The 15,167-nt window shown below is 45.5% G+C and overlaps 1 protein-coding gene across 5 annotated transcripts in view; it reads left to right on the top strand.

The window, feature by feature from the left end:
• The window catches only part of KLF15 (Kruppel like factor 15), a 25,832-nt gene extending 10,780 nt beyond the window's left edge, over positions 1-15,052 (top strand). Inside the window, exons 1-3 of one of the 5 annotated variants that reach the window (XM_018068451.2) lie at positions 168-282; positions 3,869-4,976; positions 10,942-15,052. In XM_018068451.2, the coding sequence (XP_017923940.1) occupies positions 183-282; positions 3,869-4,976; positions 10,942-11,110 (1,377 nt within the window). In that variant the 5' untranslated portion in view covers positions 168-182 and the 3' untranslated portion in view covers positions 11,111-15,052. Of the gene's footprint in view, positions 1-167; positions 283-2,138; positions 2,733-3,296; positions 3,400-3,462; positions 3,485-3,868; positions 4,977-10,941 lie in introns of those variants that run through there. The other 4 variants (XM_018068452.2, XM_018068453.2, XM_008925290.3 and 1 more) reach the window with 4 other exon arrangements.
• The last annotated feature ends 115 nt before the right edge of the window (positions 15,053-15,167 follow it).

Here is a 15,167-nt window from a genome sequence, read left to right on the forward strand (position 1 = left end):
CAAATAAGCAGATGCTTTGCAGGCGTGGAAACCTGGCTGTGCTTGTGCTGGGATGGGAACGTGTGTGTCTCTCGGCCCCCCTTTCCCTGCCCAGGCAGCTGGTGCCACGCATTATTTGGGGCACCCTTCCCTGCCGGGGTGCAGCAGGCAGCGGGGTGCACTCCGTGGGGAGGAGATTGCAGATGAAGTGCTTCCTGTTGCAGAAACCAAAGTTTGCGGCTGGAGTGGGACAGTTTTCAGAAGAGAAAGCTTTGGGAACGTTTCTGCAGCTTTCCATAAGTGGTAGGTTTGGAAAAAACAAACAGGGAGACTCTAAACACCCCCCTGTGTCCATGGAGCAACACAGCCACTTCGCAGAAGAGAGGAGAGCAAATGGGTTTACTCCTGGCTCGTGGCTTCTTTTTATTAGTTTTTTTCCCCCCCATGCATTTCTATTTTAATTTCTTAGAAATGCTGGGCCCAGTTTACTGCCTGGTTTATGGCATGCTCTGTGGAGCAGGAGTCAGCCTGAACAGATTTAAAACCTTCTAGGGAACAAGAGAAAACACTAAAGAGATTAGTCCTAAACCAGAAAAAGCTGTGGCAGTATACATAGGAAATGACTGTCAGCATCTCATATATGCTGTGTGATGAGTTGTGCTGGGCTGACTGTCCAGAAATGACAGACTGGGATATATGTCCCCATGTTTCAGCAAGTTCCCAGGACTTAGCATTTTATTGTTGCTCTGCATCAAAATATGCCTTTTCTGGTTTGTTTCGTTTTGTCAATATTTTTTTTATCCGGGGATTAGATGGACAGGTTTTAAACAGAACAACATGTTTCTGGCAGAAAGGACATCATAACAACCCAGGGAACTCTTAAAAATTGGAGACGGTTGTGCTGCTGAACAGCTGCTGTATTTCACTCTAGAAGTGGCTGTTTTCAGTGGCTCAGGCACTGCGGTTTCACTATAGGTGCTTACATTTCTAACATGTTTTCAGGGCTCCTAGAGATGAAAGTGCTTTATGGAAACAGCATCATTAGTTTTCATAGCTTTCACAGCCCTGGCTTTTTTTGGTTTTGTTTTCTAATCTTCTGGGTTTGGCTGAGTCTTCAGGCAAAGTAGGGATGAAAGCCTTTTGGTTGTTAGCCTGGCCTTTAGGGGAAAAATATAGCCAGGGCCTGATTCTGCATTCCAGGCATTCCCCAAAATCTTCTTGGCTGTTCTGCAAGCTTTGAGAGTGCACAGAAAGCAGAACTGGCCCTTAATGCGCCTGAATCTATTTGCCTCTGACAGTCCCCTCTTAAAAAGACTCTGGTTACACTGAGTAACAATGTTCCTTGTCAAAGGAGACGAGAAACAAGCGTGCTGGCTGTTTTCTGCTGCGATAACTGGCCCGCAGCAGTTGCTAGGGGTTTGTTGGTTTTAATTTTCCCCTCGTTTAAACCCTTATTCAAGTTACAGTTTAGTTCTATTCCCAGTGAAATACATGGATATTTTGATATGCTGCTTTCTAGTTTTACAGGCATTTTATTATCTGTTTTTCAAAAAGAACTTTGCCAACTGCTTTTGGTGCACGCAGAGCACGCCAGCTTTTCTTAGAAAAACACACATTGCAGTCCAGTTTTCTCTCACAGCCCCATTCTTCAGAAGTTTAGGCTGAAACAATGCAGACATAGAAGGAAGAATCAGAAACTATCTGAGGGCAAGTCCTTCTTTCTGCCCCAAATTTCACAAGACAGTCACCAGTTTTTGGTGCAAGATAGAAACAATCTGCTTGGGTGAATTCTTACTGGATGCCAATACAAACTTGTCAGAAGCATATTGTGTTTTCTGTTTCAAAACTGGAATAGCTCAGCTCTGGGACTTCTGCTGGGGAAACTTTCCATCAATGCAGGGAGTTAAAAAAAAAAAAAAGTGTGTTAGAAATAATTCAGCTCTTCTGACTCTTCACTTTTACTATAAGCAATGATTATAGGCTAAGGTCACAAAACAGAGCCACTAACCCCTGTTTGAACTTCCTCGTGTCAGGCACATGTGGGTATTTCATTATCTGTTCCAAGCATAGCTGAGTGACAGGACGCGCATACCAGGAAAATGTGCAATCTTACTTTTAAGCCTTTCTTTCAACCCTTCACTGTTTCCTCCATGTGTGTTTGAATGAGGAAGCCGTATCTTTAAGAAATATGGGTGCTTTCCACCCCCTCCCCCGGTTCCTGTGAAACATTAATAGATGCTGCCAATGGGACAGAGCTCTTTAGGGGTGTTGTGTAAAATACCTCACCTTGTGTTTGCTGCAGCCCTGAGCACACAGACACCTTTTGATTTTTTTTCTCTCCAGAGAAGGAAAGATAGGGCAAGTTTTGGAGATGAGGCAGCAAGGATGCTCTGCAACAGCAGTAACAACCATCCCCTTCCCTGCACAAAACTGGGAGCTATTGACTATTCATGGCAAAGCGTCCAAAGCGCAGCAGCAGAGCCTGTGGAAAATGACAGCGTGTAACAAGATTGACTGGCATTTCCTTCGCACTGGGTCACATGCCTCCTAATTCACACACACGCAAAACCTCATAGGCTGATCAAATGACTTCTATCTCTGCAGTCCACATACCTTCCACAGAAAGAGTTGTTTTATTATGCACATGTACAGCTCTGTTTTCAATCAGTCACCTTGAGCGAATGACTGAGGGCCAGTGTTCGCTCCATCGGGAGGTCTCTGCGTTTGCTTTCTAGGAGGCATAGTCTCCATCCGTAAGCAGTTCTTTTTTTTTTTCCCTCGGGGAGGAGGTGGGGGGGAAAGAAAAAAATACGCAGATGTCCCTCCTGCCTCTCCCTCCCCAGAAACATTTCTAGGAAGTTTGCTTGCCTTAAGCGGGAAAGCGCAGGACGACCGCCGCCGTAAGCAAGCATTGTGGGGGGCTGCGCTGGGGAGGGGGAGTTTGCTGTTGTGGCTCCGTGGGGTTGTAGCGGGATTACGGCTCACGTGAGTCGGGATTGCGGGATGCTCCGCTCGCCGCCTCGACACGGAGGAGGGGGAAACGGGCATCGCAGCTGCCCACCGTGGCTCACAGCAGGCTGAGATGCCGAGGGTCCGTACAGTCCGTACCGCCCTCCCAGTTTAGCAACTGGAACGAGCTCGCATTAACCTCCGTACCCAGAGAGAAAGGAGCATGGAGCAGCGAGGTGAAACCAGCCACCAGCTGCCTCGCAGGACATGGTAATTAGCTCAGCGCAGTGCCAGCCTTATTAAGGACAGTGCAGGTGATGATGACGTTGGCGCACTGATTCATTACATCTGGAGGGGAAAATCCGCCTAGTAAATGCTGAAGCACAGTAAATATTTTTGGCTCCTGCCAGATTGATCCTTGCATTATGCTGAACAGCCTATATTTGTAGAACTGAGGAAGTTAAAAATAAGGTGGTGGAAAGCTACAAGATAAGAAAAGGATTTGCATTTTATGGTCACCAGCAATAAACTTCTTTTTTATTTGGTTTTTTTTTAGGTGGTAAAAATTTCAGCACTTTATTTTTTTTCTCCCTATTCCCTTCTTTGGCTCTAGATTTCACTGTTAGGCAAAAGCTCATAATTTATTTTCTTTTGCCAGTGTTATTCTGGAATGGAGATGTAAATCTAGAGCACACACAGTTGGGAAATGATTTCTGAAAGAATTCTTTTGCAAATATGTGGTGCAATTCTGCAAAACGCTTTGGCCCTGACAGTCCTTGGGGTGGTACAGACATATCAAAGCATGTAGCAGCATGTGTACTCAGCGAGGCTGCATGCTCTGGACTTTCCTGCGGGCTAGAGGGCTTTCCAAGCTTTAGTTCATGGACATAAATAATTAAACCAGCTTCTGACTGTTGCTGTTTTGTTTTTGTACACTCAGGCTCTCACCTGAACTTTGGCTGCCTGGTATATGCTGTTGGGATACCCTTAAGAGATCGCCCAGGAATGGTGGATCACTTGCTGCCTACTGATGAATCCTTTTCATCTACAAGATCTTCTCTTGGATACTTTGGGGACATGACGGCAGGGGTGAGGTCCTACCAAATGCTGCCCTCTCCCCTGTCAGAAGATGACAGTGACTCGTCCAGCTTTTGTTCTTGTTCCAGCCCTGATTCCCAGGTCCTCAGCTCCAGCTATGGAAGCACATCCAGTGCAGAAAGTCAGGACAGTATCTTAGACTACTTATTGTCCCAGGCATCTTTGGGGAACACCAATACATCATGGTGGGACAAAAGGAGACTTCAGCCAATAGTGAAAGAGGAGTACTTTAGGTTGCCTGAATTTGCTGTGGATATGGAAGACTCAGGACCATTTCAGCCCACACTTGAGGAAATTGAGGAATTTTTGGAGGAGAACATGGACTTGGAGCTCAAAGAAAGACCTAAAAGTGAGACCAAGGACTTGAGAGCCTGCAGCCAAGTTTCTGTTGCTTCACTACAGCAAAAAGACCATATGTTACCCAGCACTAGTTTAAAAGAGAGTAAAAATGAACAGTTGAACAGCGTAACAGAAGGTGGCCAAGCTTCAAATGGAGGAATGACCCTCGAGAATGGGATACCGGTTATGCTCCAAATTCAGCCTGTACAGATCAAACAGGAGTCCAACACGAGCCCCAGTTCCCAAGGACCAGCACAGGAAAATATTAAAATTGCACAGCTCCTAGTCAACATCCAAGGACAGACATTTGCCCTTGTGCCTCAGATAGTTCAGTCGTCCAATTTGAACTTGTCCTCTAAATTTGTCCGCATTGCTCCCGTCCCCATTGCTGCCAAGCCAATTGGGCCAGGAGGCATGATCCAGGGTCAGACGGGAATCATCATGGGTCAGAAATTTCAAAAGAACCCTGCAGCTGAACTCATTAAAATGCACAAATGTTCTTTTCCTGGTTGTACCAAGATGTACACGAAAAGCAGCCATTTGAAAGCCCACCTGAGGAGACATACAGGAGAAAAGCCCTTTGCGTGCACGTGGCCGGGCTGTGGATGGAGGTCAGTATTGGGGTGCAGCTCTGTCCAATCCCCCTTCCCCTTTCTGCTCACTTGACCTAACTTGCTGAGCAAGTAGGTTTGTACTCTGATTTACAAACTGTTTCTGTTCCCAAAACTTGTTTGGTTGGTTTGAGAATGAAAACCTTTTTCTTTCTGTTAGGTGATCCAAGGGGTTTGATAAATTAAATAGCAGAGCATCACCTGCTGGCAGCAGCTGTTTAAGTGTCTTAAAAAAATAGAAGGAGTAGCATTGTAATTTGTACTTCATTCTAGAGGGTCAAATTAAGCTTGTTACCACAGATAACACCTTGTGTTTGCATCAGCCTGGTTGCAGCACACCAGCCACAGCAGACCTGTGGCTGGTACCAGCTGAGGCTGTGAGTGAACTGAGTGGTTTAGGGCAGAATTGCTGTGCATGGCCGTGTGTGGCTCCAACTGTGTGGGACTAAACATGGTCAGTGAAGGGCTGTGATAAGCAAGTGTGGTTAAAAGCAGTATTCTGTGCACTTTCATAGAAAATGCACTCCATCCCACTCCTTCTGGAAATGCTGGCAGTGACACTCTGGCATACTCGGGGTTTTATTCTCTGCCTGGATTCAGAAGAATGCGTGGGTGCCACTCAAAGTTGCAAAAAGCTGTCAGATGTAACAACATGACCAGAAGGCTGAGGTGGAGTTAAGCATTGCTTGAATGAAAGACTGCAGGTTTGGTTGAGCAAGAGGGCATCTCTTTATTTATTTATTTCATTTAATTTTATTTTATTTTATTTTTAATACTAGCTGAAAAATTGAATCTTTGTTAAAAATATCAACTTTTTATTTTAAGGAAACTTTGATGGGAGCCTTCCTCCCTCTTTCCAATTAGCTGTATTACTTGCCAGCAGGCAAGTCTAATTAATATACAGCACCACAAATGACGATGGGAGAAAACATAGTCTTAACTACCTTGTATTAAATTAAACTGAATTTCTTTCAAAGAATATGCTGCAGAGGTACAGTGAACAATGTCTAACAAGGAAATGGTTGTGATTATGGGCAACAGATCAGGTAAAAAGTAACAGGAGAGCATTTTGTAAAATGCAAGTATGTGAGATGTAGCAGTTAGAGATGGCTGGGTTGGTTTGAGGGAAAAGGTCAGAATGGAGCTGAACCTGCTGATCCCTGACTGGGCCAGTCTGAAGTTTGCCTCTTGGAAGGACTGAGGAGATCAGTTTATGGTGGCTCTACAAACTGGGGGTGATTTTCTTTCCTTTTGTCCTGGTGGCACTTCTCATGAGCCAGCTCAGTGCCTTGCTGCTCAGGATGCCCTGACATCAAAGCCGTGATGTTCAGCAGGTTGGTCCCAGAAGCTGCAGGCTGGTTCCTCCTCACCTGCAGGAGAGGCACTTGCTCCTTTTGGTTTGAGTGCCAGAGTACAAGCACACAGGCAGCAGATCATGTTGGCTTTCCTTGTGCTGGGATGTAACCAAAACTCTGCTTTTTGTGACAACTGCATGTGGCACGTGAGGGTTTGTCTGATGGATGCTGAAATTTGTACCAATGCTCTCAGTGACTTTGTGGCTCAGGATACAGAGCCTGAGGTGTTGTCTGTGGATGACCTTCTCCAGCTCCATGTTATTAGAGAGCTGGTGTTCCCCAGGCTGCAAAACCAAGGGGAACGTTTAGGAAAAATATTAAGCGGTGAAGGATGATTGAACTTACAATGGGTGCCACCCTTCTCCCAGTGTTACAGTGAGTGATGTGGATCAAAAGTAGGATACTGGTGGGCCAAGAGAAGTGCAGGTCCTGCAACCAGGAGCACCCTGAACTTCCAACCACCCCAACTTTTTAAAGATGACCCCAACAGGAATGAGAAAGGAATTACTTTCATTATGAGGAACATGTTACGAGGAACAGCTTCTGGAAAGGCTTTTCAAACTCTGTTGCTGTTTGTCTTGTTGAATTTCACAGCCCAGGATGTGACCACAAACCCACAAACCCCCAAATTTTGGAAGGGCTCTGCTCCAAGGGAAGAGGTTTATAGCCAAGAGGAGAGGCTGTGCTTAGGGAGCTGCCTCCTGTGCTCATCTAGCACAAGCCTCAGATTGCTGCACATCCCCTGCACGCTGCTCCCACATCAAAGGCCAGAGCCAATTGAGCATTGAATTACTCAGTCCCCTTTCATCAATAAACCATGTTTACCTTTCCAGAAGTTCAGTGAGAGCTGTGATCTCACATGACTTAAGTCAAATGCATCTGGACTCTCTGTTTGCTCACAGTTTTATGTAATCTCAAATGAATTTAAGCACTAAAACACTGCTGGGCTCTGCTTTCCCCCTCCTTCCCCTACATTCTTGTGCTTGTGTATTTATTTTTTCACTGAAAACACTTAAGATCTGACCTCACTGGAGATAGTAATTTCAAAACCAAAACAAAGTGTTGCCTAGCACAAAGTGCTTGAGCTCTGGGGTGTTAAAGGTTCTCCAGCTTTCTGGGTAGCCCTGCTATGATGGGTTGCATGCTTTAAATGCACCAGGGTAGAAGTGTGCACACAGCAAGCCCTTTTGCTCACTCCTAGGACAGCTGGAGAACCAGAGCACCTCCTTGGAGGAGGCTGAACTCTGCTTGCTTATGCCCTTCCTTGGCACAGGGCAAGAGCTGTTTTGGGCAGGCTGCAGAGAGGCGTTTGTGTGTAAGTGTCCAGTGACCCGCGGCATTCAATGCCCCGCTGTCCCGGTCGATGCACTGATCCGTGTCGTGCCAGCTTATACCTTTGGCACACCAGCCTCTGGTTAGCCCTGCTCCTCAGAAAGGCCCAGCCAAAGACCTGAGCTGTAGTGTGGGCCAGGCCCAGCAGCTGTGTCATGGCACAGCTTTTCCTCCCTGGTGCAGAATGTGCAAAGTTGCAGTTGTTGCAAGGCGGGAGGATTAGGCAATTGCCCCACTGCACCTTCTGTCTGGAGGCTCCACAGGTGACAGAGTGGGATATAAGCTCTACCTGGTTTCGCAGGGAGGGTTTAAAGGCTGGTAATGCATGTGGTCAGGAGTGTGCATGGGACTGGGCCAGCGTGGGAAGTACCACATGTAGGGTAGAGCATGTGTCTTGCATTGGCTTTTCTTGCTGGTGGTGCTGTGCAAGGGGTTTCCAGGTGTGCAGGAGGTGTTCTGGTTTATTTTAGCAGAGCTTTCAGGATGGGCAGGACAAATTCAGAGCTTCCCCTCCACTACAGGGGAGAGGCACAGTGTGAGTTGGCCTCAACAGCTGGTGGCCATGGTAGGGACCACGGAGTACCAGGCTGAAGCTGTTGAATTTTCTTGCCCTGTGAGCCACATAGCAATGTCCTCATATGGTCAGGAGACACAGGACATGTCCTACACATAGGGAGCTCTAGGATTTGTCTTCAAGGGAGATGTAGTTACAGGTCCTTTGGGATCCCACCTGATAGAAGGATGAAGAAGACTCTTCTTAGTTGCTGTGGGATTGCGCAGATCCCTCCACCTTTCTTGTGAAGGAGGAATCTGTCTGGAAATGGAAGTGACAGAATGGTGAGGTGTTCCTTGGAGCTTCCTCTTTTTTGGTTGAATTTGGCATTCCACGGGGGAATATTTGCGCTTTTCCTGGGTTGATCTCAGTGCCAGGAGGTGCTGCAAATATTTCACTGCAGACGCAGGCCACCAGATCCTCCTGGCTTCCTTGTCCTAACCTTTGCGTTGTTTTTTTGTAAACACACAGACAGCTCGAGGTTTATTTCTGTGGGCTCTGTAAGCTGATCTTTTCGTCACTGCTGGGGAACAGTGTTGCAACATTCCTGCCTCTTCAGCTAAGGACATCGTTATGAGGCAGAGTGTATTTTTATCAGATGAACTCATCCAAGCTTGTTCCTGACATGCGCCTCTTTCTCTGACACCATCCATACAATTCCCCTCAAAATGCACTTGTGAAGCTCTTGTGCAGGATTAGCCAGGTGCTACTGCACTTCTGTTGCAGGTGGTGACCTTAATGGCCAAGGACATGCGACAAGGCAACTTGGTCACATCTGGTTTTACTCCTTTGGAGTCTGTGTTTAAGAGGACAGCTCTTTGCGAAGGCACTTTTTCCTCTCTGCTCCCTCTTTTCCCTGGATTTGGTAACCACCACTGGCAACAGTAGTGCTCCTTGTCCAGCACTGAGTCCTGCTGAGGCAGTCTGCACAGGCAACATCCTGCCCTCTCCAGACCCACTCACCTGTAGCTCTACGAGAGCATCCCTGAGAGGATGTGGCACTGGACTAGTTCCCTCCTAAGGACTTGGGAGAAATCCCTGACCCTGCTTCTCACAGGTCCAGGCTGTGGTTTTGGGAAGCTATGGCTGAAAGGAGCAGAGGAGCTAGAGAAAGGAAATGTACAAGCACAAGGGATGAAGAGAAACCTCTCTCGTAGCCTTTATGAGGAAAATTCAACCCAGATAAAAGAACAGGTTGACAGCTCCATAAGGGCATCTGCTCGTTGCCCTTAATGGAGAATTTGAATCTTTCACCTTGGGGATACCAAAGCAAGGAAAGGAAGAAATGCAAGTGAACGGATGAAAGACCCTCCCATAGAAATGCCCCTGGGAGAGATGTGTCCACACCATATCTCATGTATCTGCATCTGCTTTGTACTGGCTGAGTGCTCTCTGAGGAGCATGACCAGACCGAAGAGCTGCAGGAACTGAGGAAACCATTATCAGCTTTCCCACTGCCTATGCCCTGTTCCTCAACTGGTGGCAGGAGATCAGAGCTAATTAAAACCTTTATGTGGAAACTTATTTTTCTTGCATGAAGGACTTATTCATAGGAGCCCAACGGTCCTGTTTTTCCCCTTTTATAAAAGTAGTGTATTCGCTCTGCTGGTGATATGATATTTTGTGCCAGAAGGGCACATTTTTTTACATGTTCTTTCCCCCATTTGTTCAGCTAGTGCCCATGACTTCATTTATTTATTGTAAATAAACAGCTGATACCATTTCTTGCAAGCTCTCTTTCTGTGCCTCTCTTTGTTACTGTTCTGGCAACAAAACACTTAATTGCCCTTTGTCAGGCAGAAAATTTTTTGTACCCATCTGGACAGGGTTGTTTTAGTGTGACATTGTTAATTAACCCTCTGTCTCCCAGTCATGTCCAAACTCAGAATATAGCCAGCCCTGCTGTTAAGACCAAAGGATTAGTTGATTTTTCAGTAAAGCCTGTGGATTCACAGTGGCTATTTGAGGATTTTTCTATGGAGATGGAAGGTGGGAAATATCTAAAATTCGAAAGACTATGAAAGATGGTTTTGGTAATTAAAGGTTCAACCTTGATTTCAATTTACCCATATAGTAACTATGCTAATGGCCATTGGGGCCCACCTGAACTTCAGCTGTTACAATGTTGAGTGTTTTTGTTACTGGGATGTTAATGACTCTTTATTTAGTTTGCAGGAGCATGTACAGAAGCCAATTTTTCAGCTGAATCTAAGTTGTCATATTGTTTTGGGTAGCTATGGCTGGCTGTTATCTGGAGTCCCTCTCAAACTAGGTGCAGTTAGTGGGTATTCGTTGTGCTTGTGTCAGTGGGAGCTTGAAAGCAGATTTCTCCTAAAAGACGGTGGTTGTTGTCTCTGCTTAAGAGGAGTCCGTGCTTGGATTTGCAGGAGAGAGGTTGCGGGAGAAGCTTTGAGGGAGACTGGCAGAGGGATCAAGAGCAGCATTGTTTTTGTGGAGCTGTACCCATGTCATTGGGTCTAGGGCGAGGTTGGTACAAACGTTGCCTCCATGTATTGCTGAGTCCAGAGCTGACATGGCATGAGGTTGATAGTTTTGTGTTTCCATCTCTGCTGCTGACTGATGGTTGAGACCAAACCAGCCCTGCTTTGTGTCCCTTTCAGTCTGTGGAGTCTCCCAGTGGCCCGACAGGACTTTTTTTACCTGCTGTGAGAGACTTAGCAAAATAAAACCCCATTTATCTGAAAAGGCTTCTCTTCTCTTGCAGGTTCTCCAGGTCAGATGAGCTGTCCCGGCACAGGCGTTCCCACTCAGGGGTGAAACCCTATCAGTGTCCCGTCTGTGAGAAGAAGTTTGCTAGAAGTGACCACTTGTCCAAACATGTCAAGGTGCATCGATTCCCACGAAGCAACCGCTCCGTCCGTTCCGTGAACTGATTGTTCCCGCTTTCCCCTTCCCACCCAGCCATCTCACAACAGCCGATGACAGCACTTTGCTCACTGTATTTCTAGTGATAATTTATTTGTCTCCACAGAACAGTCAATGCTGTTACTTTATACCACCATGTTTGAGTGCCCCATGTTCCTTCAAAGATGATTTGAGAATGAAGTTCCTTTTGGGTCAGGGGAGTGGGGTGCTTCTTCCTTTTTTTTTTTTTCTTTTAAGGATATTATTTTTCTTTCCTTCTATCTGTCCCTCCTTTGCTGCTGCTTCTTTTGGAAATTACAGTGTTTTATTTTTAGCTGTTTTCTGCTGCACAGGAAAATGTAAAAGTTGCTTGCTGCTAGTTAATTATAGCCCTGGCATTCCTGAGGGCTTTGCTCATGTACAGGCCATTCATTGTGAGTTTTTATTAAGCTGCTCTATTTGTCCAGTTTGGAAACAGCAAATTCCTTTTGAAATGAAAACAACTCCTTTGTTTTTGGGTCGCCTGAGCCAAGGATTTGTAGGGGCTGGCCATAGGAGGAGGAATAGTGGGAGTTGGGGATAGGGGGAGAGAAGGCTTGAGAGCACTGGAATGTGCCTTCATACACATCTCTATGCAGCTCTAATTTCCCCAGCTCACATTTACCTTTCCCTTGGCTAGGGCTATATATAAATATTTATGTATATATATTCATACATACATATATATATATATTTAAGCAAAGGCACATCCCAGGCAAACTGGGAGGCTCAGGCTGGATGAAATGGCTTGGAGTGGAGCCTTTCAGTACTTTGTGCTTGCTTCTGTCCTGTGCTGCCATGGGGTGAAAGGATGCCCAGGTGTGGAAGGACACACTGCTTTCCTTTGAGTCTGGTTTGCAGCATCCATTGTCTTTAGCAGAAGAGCTGTTGTCTGCATGTAAGGCAGCAGGAAGACATTTCTGAGAGCGTCTGAGCCCTGGTCCTATCTCTGCTCCCATCCTCTTGTGTGATCGTGGGGGAGAAACCAGGGCCCCAGCCTCGGAGGTGCCTGGTGGTCCTGATGGGCACCAGGCATCCCCGCAACCACCATGAATCAAGGCCTCGCTGGCTGGAGCTAAGTCTCCATTTGCCTGCTGGCAGGCAGGGTCTGTAGGATGTGCCCGTGCCCAGGGAGGATGGGAGGCATCATGGCCTGGTGGGACAGCACTGCGAGATCGGGGTCTAAGGGTGATCTTCAGTGCTAATCCTCTCCTTCCTGACAGCCATGTCAGAGCTCCATGCAGCTGGGGTGGGCGAATGGGTGAGAACAGTAGCCAAAAGAAACAAATTTGTGTGATAGCTGGCTAAGAAGGGAATTTAAACAAATAATCAGATGGTAGCAGGCAAATGATTTTGTTTTTGTTTCTTCTTGTTTTGTTTTTTTTTTCTTTTCAACTCTGGCAATTGTAAGAAGCTTTAGAAGAAAATAGAATTCAGTAATTAGAAATGATTTTATAATGGATGTTGCATTTCCTTTCCATTCGCAGACAGCATCTGTTTGTCCTTTTTGTTGGCAAAATGGGAAATAGGAAAGTGCGATCCTAGTGCTAGGCAGAGCAGGAGCCTGCGCTGTGCGAGAACAGCAGGTCTAGCTGAAGTGAATGCATTCCTTTTGTCCTCTAGAAATTAATATAAATGAACTATCATCTGTTGACTGGTTTATATCACATCCTATGAATGTATGTAAATAAAACTGTACATAGATGCATATCTATATAAAATATCTTTTAATAACGTATCAAATTTGTGTAAATTGGAAACAAAAATACCTATAAAGCCAGTGTACATAAGTTACAATTCTGTATATTTTCTTTTGTTCTTCATAAAAATATATTTACTTTGACAATAAAATGAAAATGGAAATTTTAAATCCCTCCTTGAAATTATTATTCGTTAATTTCCTTTGTAGCCAGCTCTGTAATCAAGACAATAGCACTTCAAATTTCGATTCACCTGGATGTAACTTTTCAGGTGCTTTTTAAAAGGGAGATGATGGAAGAGCTCTGAAGTTATCTTCAGTTTTTCTCATCTCAGAAAGTTCTTGGGAGGCGCGAGATGTTTCAGCTCTCTCTTCGCCGGAGCCCTCACGCCTCGCCTGGCAGCCACGCTGGGACCCAAATGCCTTCCTTGGCTCCTGACTGCTGTGGAACAGGTCTGCAGATGCAGTAAAACTGTGGTTAATGGATTAGAGCAAACAGGTTTTGAAGGAATTCAAACTTCAGTGGTTAGTGTGAAGGAGGAAGGGCTTCAAAGTCTGCTTCAGACTGCGACCGTGATTCACTGCTCGAACCAAGACAAAGGACTCGATTGCCGTGTGCTGCAGTTCCCTTTCTTGTAAAATGGGGATAATAATGCATCACGGTGATACTGTGGGACTTAATTTACATTTGTATGATCCTTGGATGGAAGAAGCAGGAATAAGACCAGTAGTCACAGGACTAGATTGGTAAAGAAAGGCTTGGCATGACGGAGGTCTTGGTGCCAAGGCGCTTCAGTTGGCTCTTCTGTAAACCCACACCTAAAAGAGTGATGTGAAGGATCTGTGGTATGAAGCTTGCCTCAGGCCTGAGGAGAAGACGCCCTGTTCTGCAACAGCCATTGCTTCCCATTTGTAACAACAGGGGCATGAACATGATGCTCTGGTGATCTGCAAGCTGGGACATCTCTTGCACTGTGCTTTTGGTTGCTTGGCCTCCACTGGAAGAAGAAACCAGCCACATTACTGGTGTTAAAGTCACTTCTGAGTCTCCATGGGAGCAATGGTGCAGTGGGTCCAGATCTTCTCCCAGCATGAATCACTCTGAGACTAACAGGCATTGAGGGATTTAAGTGTCTCCCTGAAGAACAGACACCAAAAAGTGCCAGCTGATGAGCCAGGGCTCTCCAGACCCCTGATTATTTTTCCCAGAGAATCCCTATCAGTCTGGTAAAGAGGACTGAGGGATGAGGTAGACTAAGTTCTGTACACTCCAGGTTGTTGTTACCTTCTGAGGTGTAGCCTGAAGACCAGAGTGCTAAGCACAGCTGTGTTAAGGGCTAGTCATGTACTCATTTTAATTAGCAAGCCTGCACCAAGAGGATCTGCGATTCCCTTCTGTTCTCACCCTACCTAAAGTAAACCAGCTGCTTTATTTTAACCAGCGTCTCAGTCTCCTCCCCATCTCACCTGGAGTTCTGATATTGCTGTAAAGTTGGGCAATTCACCCTGCAAGACACTCGGGGCAGAAGCTGTTATTTTTCTGCAAGAGGCAATACTTAAAGCTGAAGTGGAGTAATGCAAAATCCCTGCCGTTGTAGCACAGCAGGGCAGAAATCTAAGATCTAAGTTATGTTCTAGCCTGGAATATTTTCCATGAAATCCTTATTCTTTCTTTATTTTTTTTTCTCTTTTCTAAGTATGGTTTTTGAGTGTAGATTGTGTGGATTTTTCTAGTTAATACCTGTAAGGAAATGTAGGCTTATGTATAAGTCACGGTGTTTTGCTGAAAAGAGTAGGGCTGTGTTTGCTGTGAAAGGAGACTTAATTCTGCATGAAATTAATAACATTTTTAGAGATTTGTCACAAAAAAAGTAGAAATTTCCGGAAGAGATTTCAGTGTTTGTTTTATGTGAAATTACTGGCCTGCCTGGGCTTTGCCGATTCATGAGAAAAATGTGGCCTTGCCTTAAGCCTGACTTTATCCACCTGAAGATAAATATATATCTAAGTGCTTTGCTACCACAACTATAGAAAAGTTTATTATGTCCCTGCTTCAGCAACTCTGCATGACGAAGCACAGCATGGCATATTTATACATAAGCCTATGTCTCATTGACTTCAAGCTGTTATAGTTTCATTTCTGAGGTGTGAATGGACACGTGCAGTGTTACAGCCTTTGCAAAATGATTGTGATCTAGTTCCTAACACTCGCAAGAACTCTCTGTTTTTAAAAGGCTTATAGTCCCTTCATCAGAGCTAGTGGTGAAGTGGTAGTTATGCGAGGTAAGGAGCTGTCAGTTGGGATGGTTGTACTTGAGGTAAGGACTAAGCATCAGAAATATGAGTAA

The sequence above is a fragment of the Manacus vitellinus genome, unplaced genomic scaffold (assembly GCF_001715985.3).
Source record: "Manacus vitellinus isolate BGI_N305 unplaced genomic scaffold, ASM171598v3 scaffold_14_pilon, whole genome shotgun sequence".
NCBI classification, from domain to species: domain Eukaryota; kingdom Metazoa; phylum Chordata; class Aves; order Passeriformes; family Pipridae; genus Manacus; species Manacus vitellinus.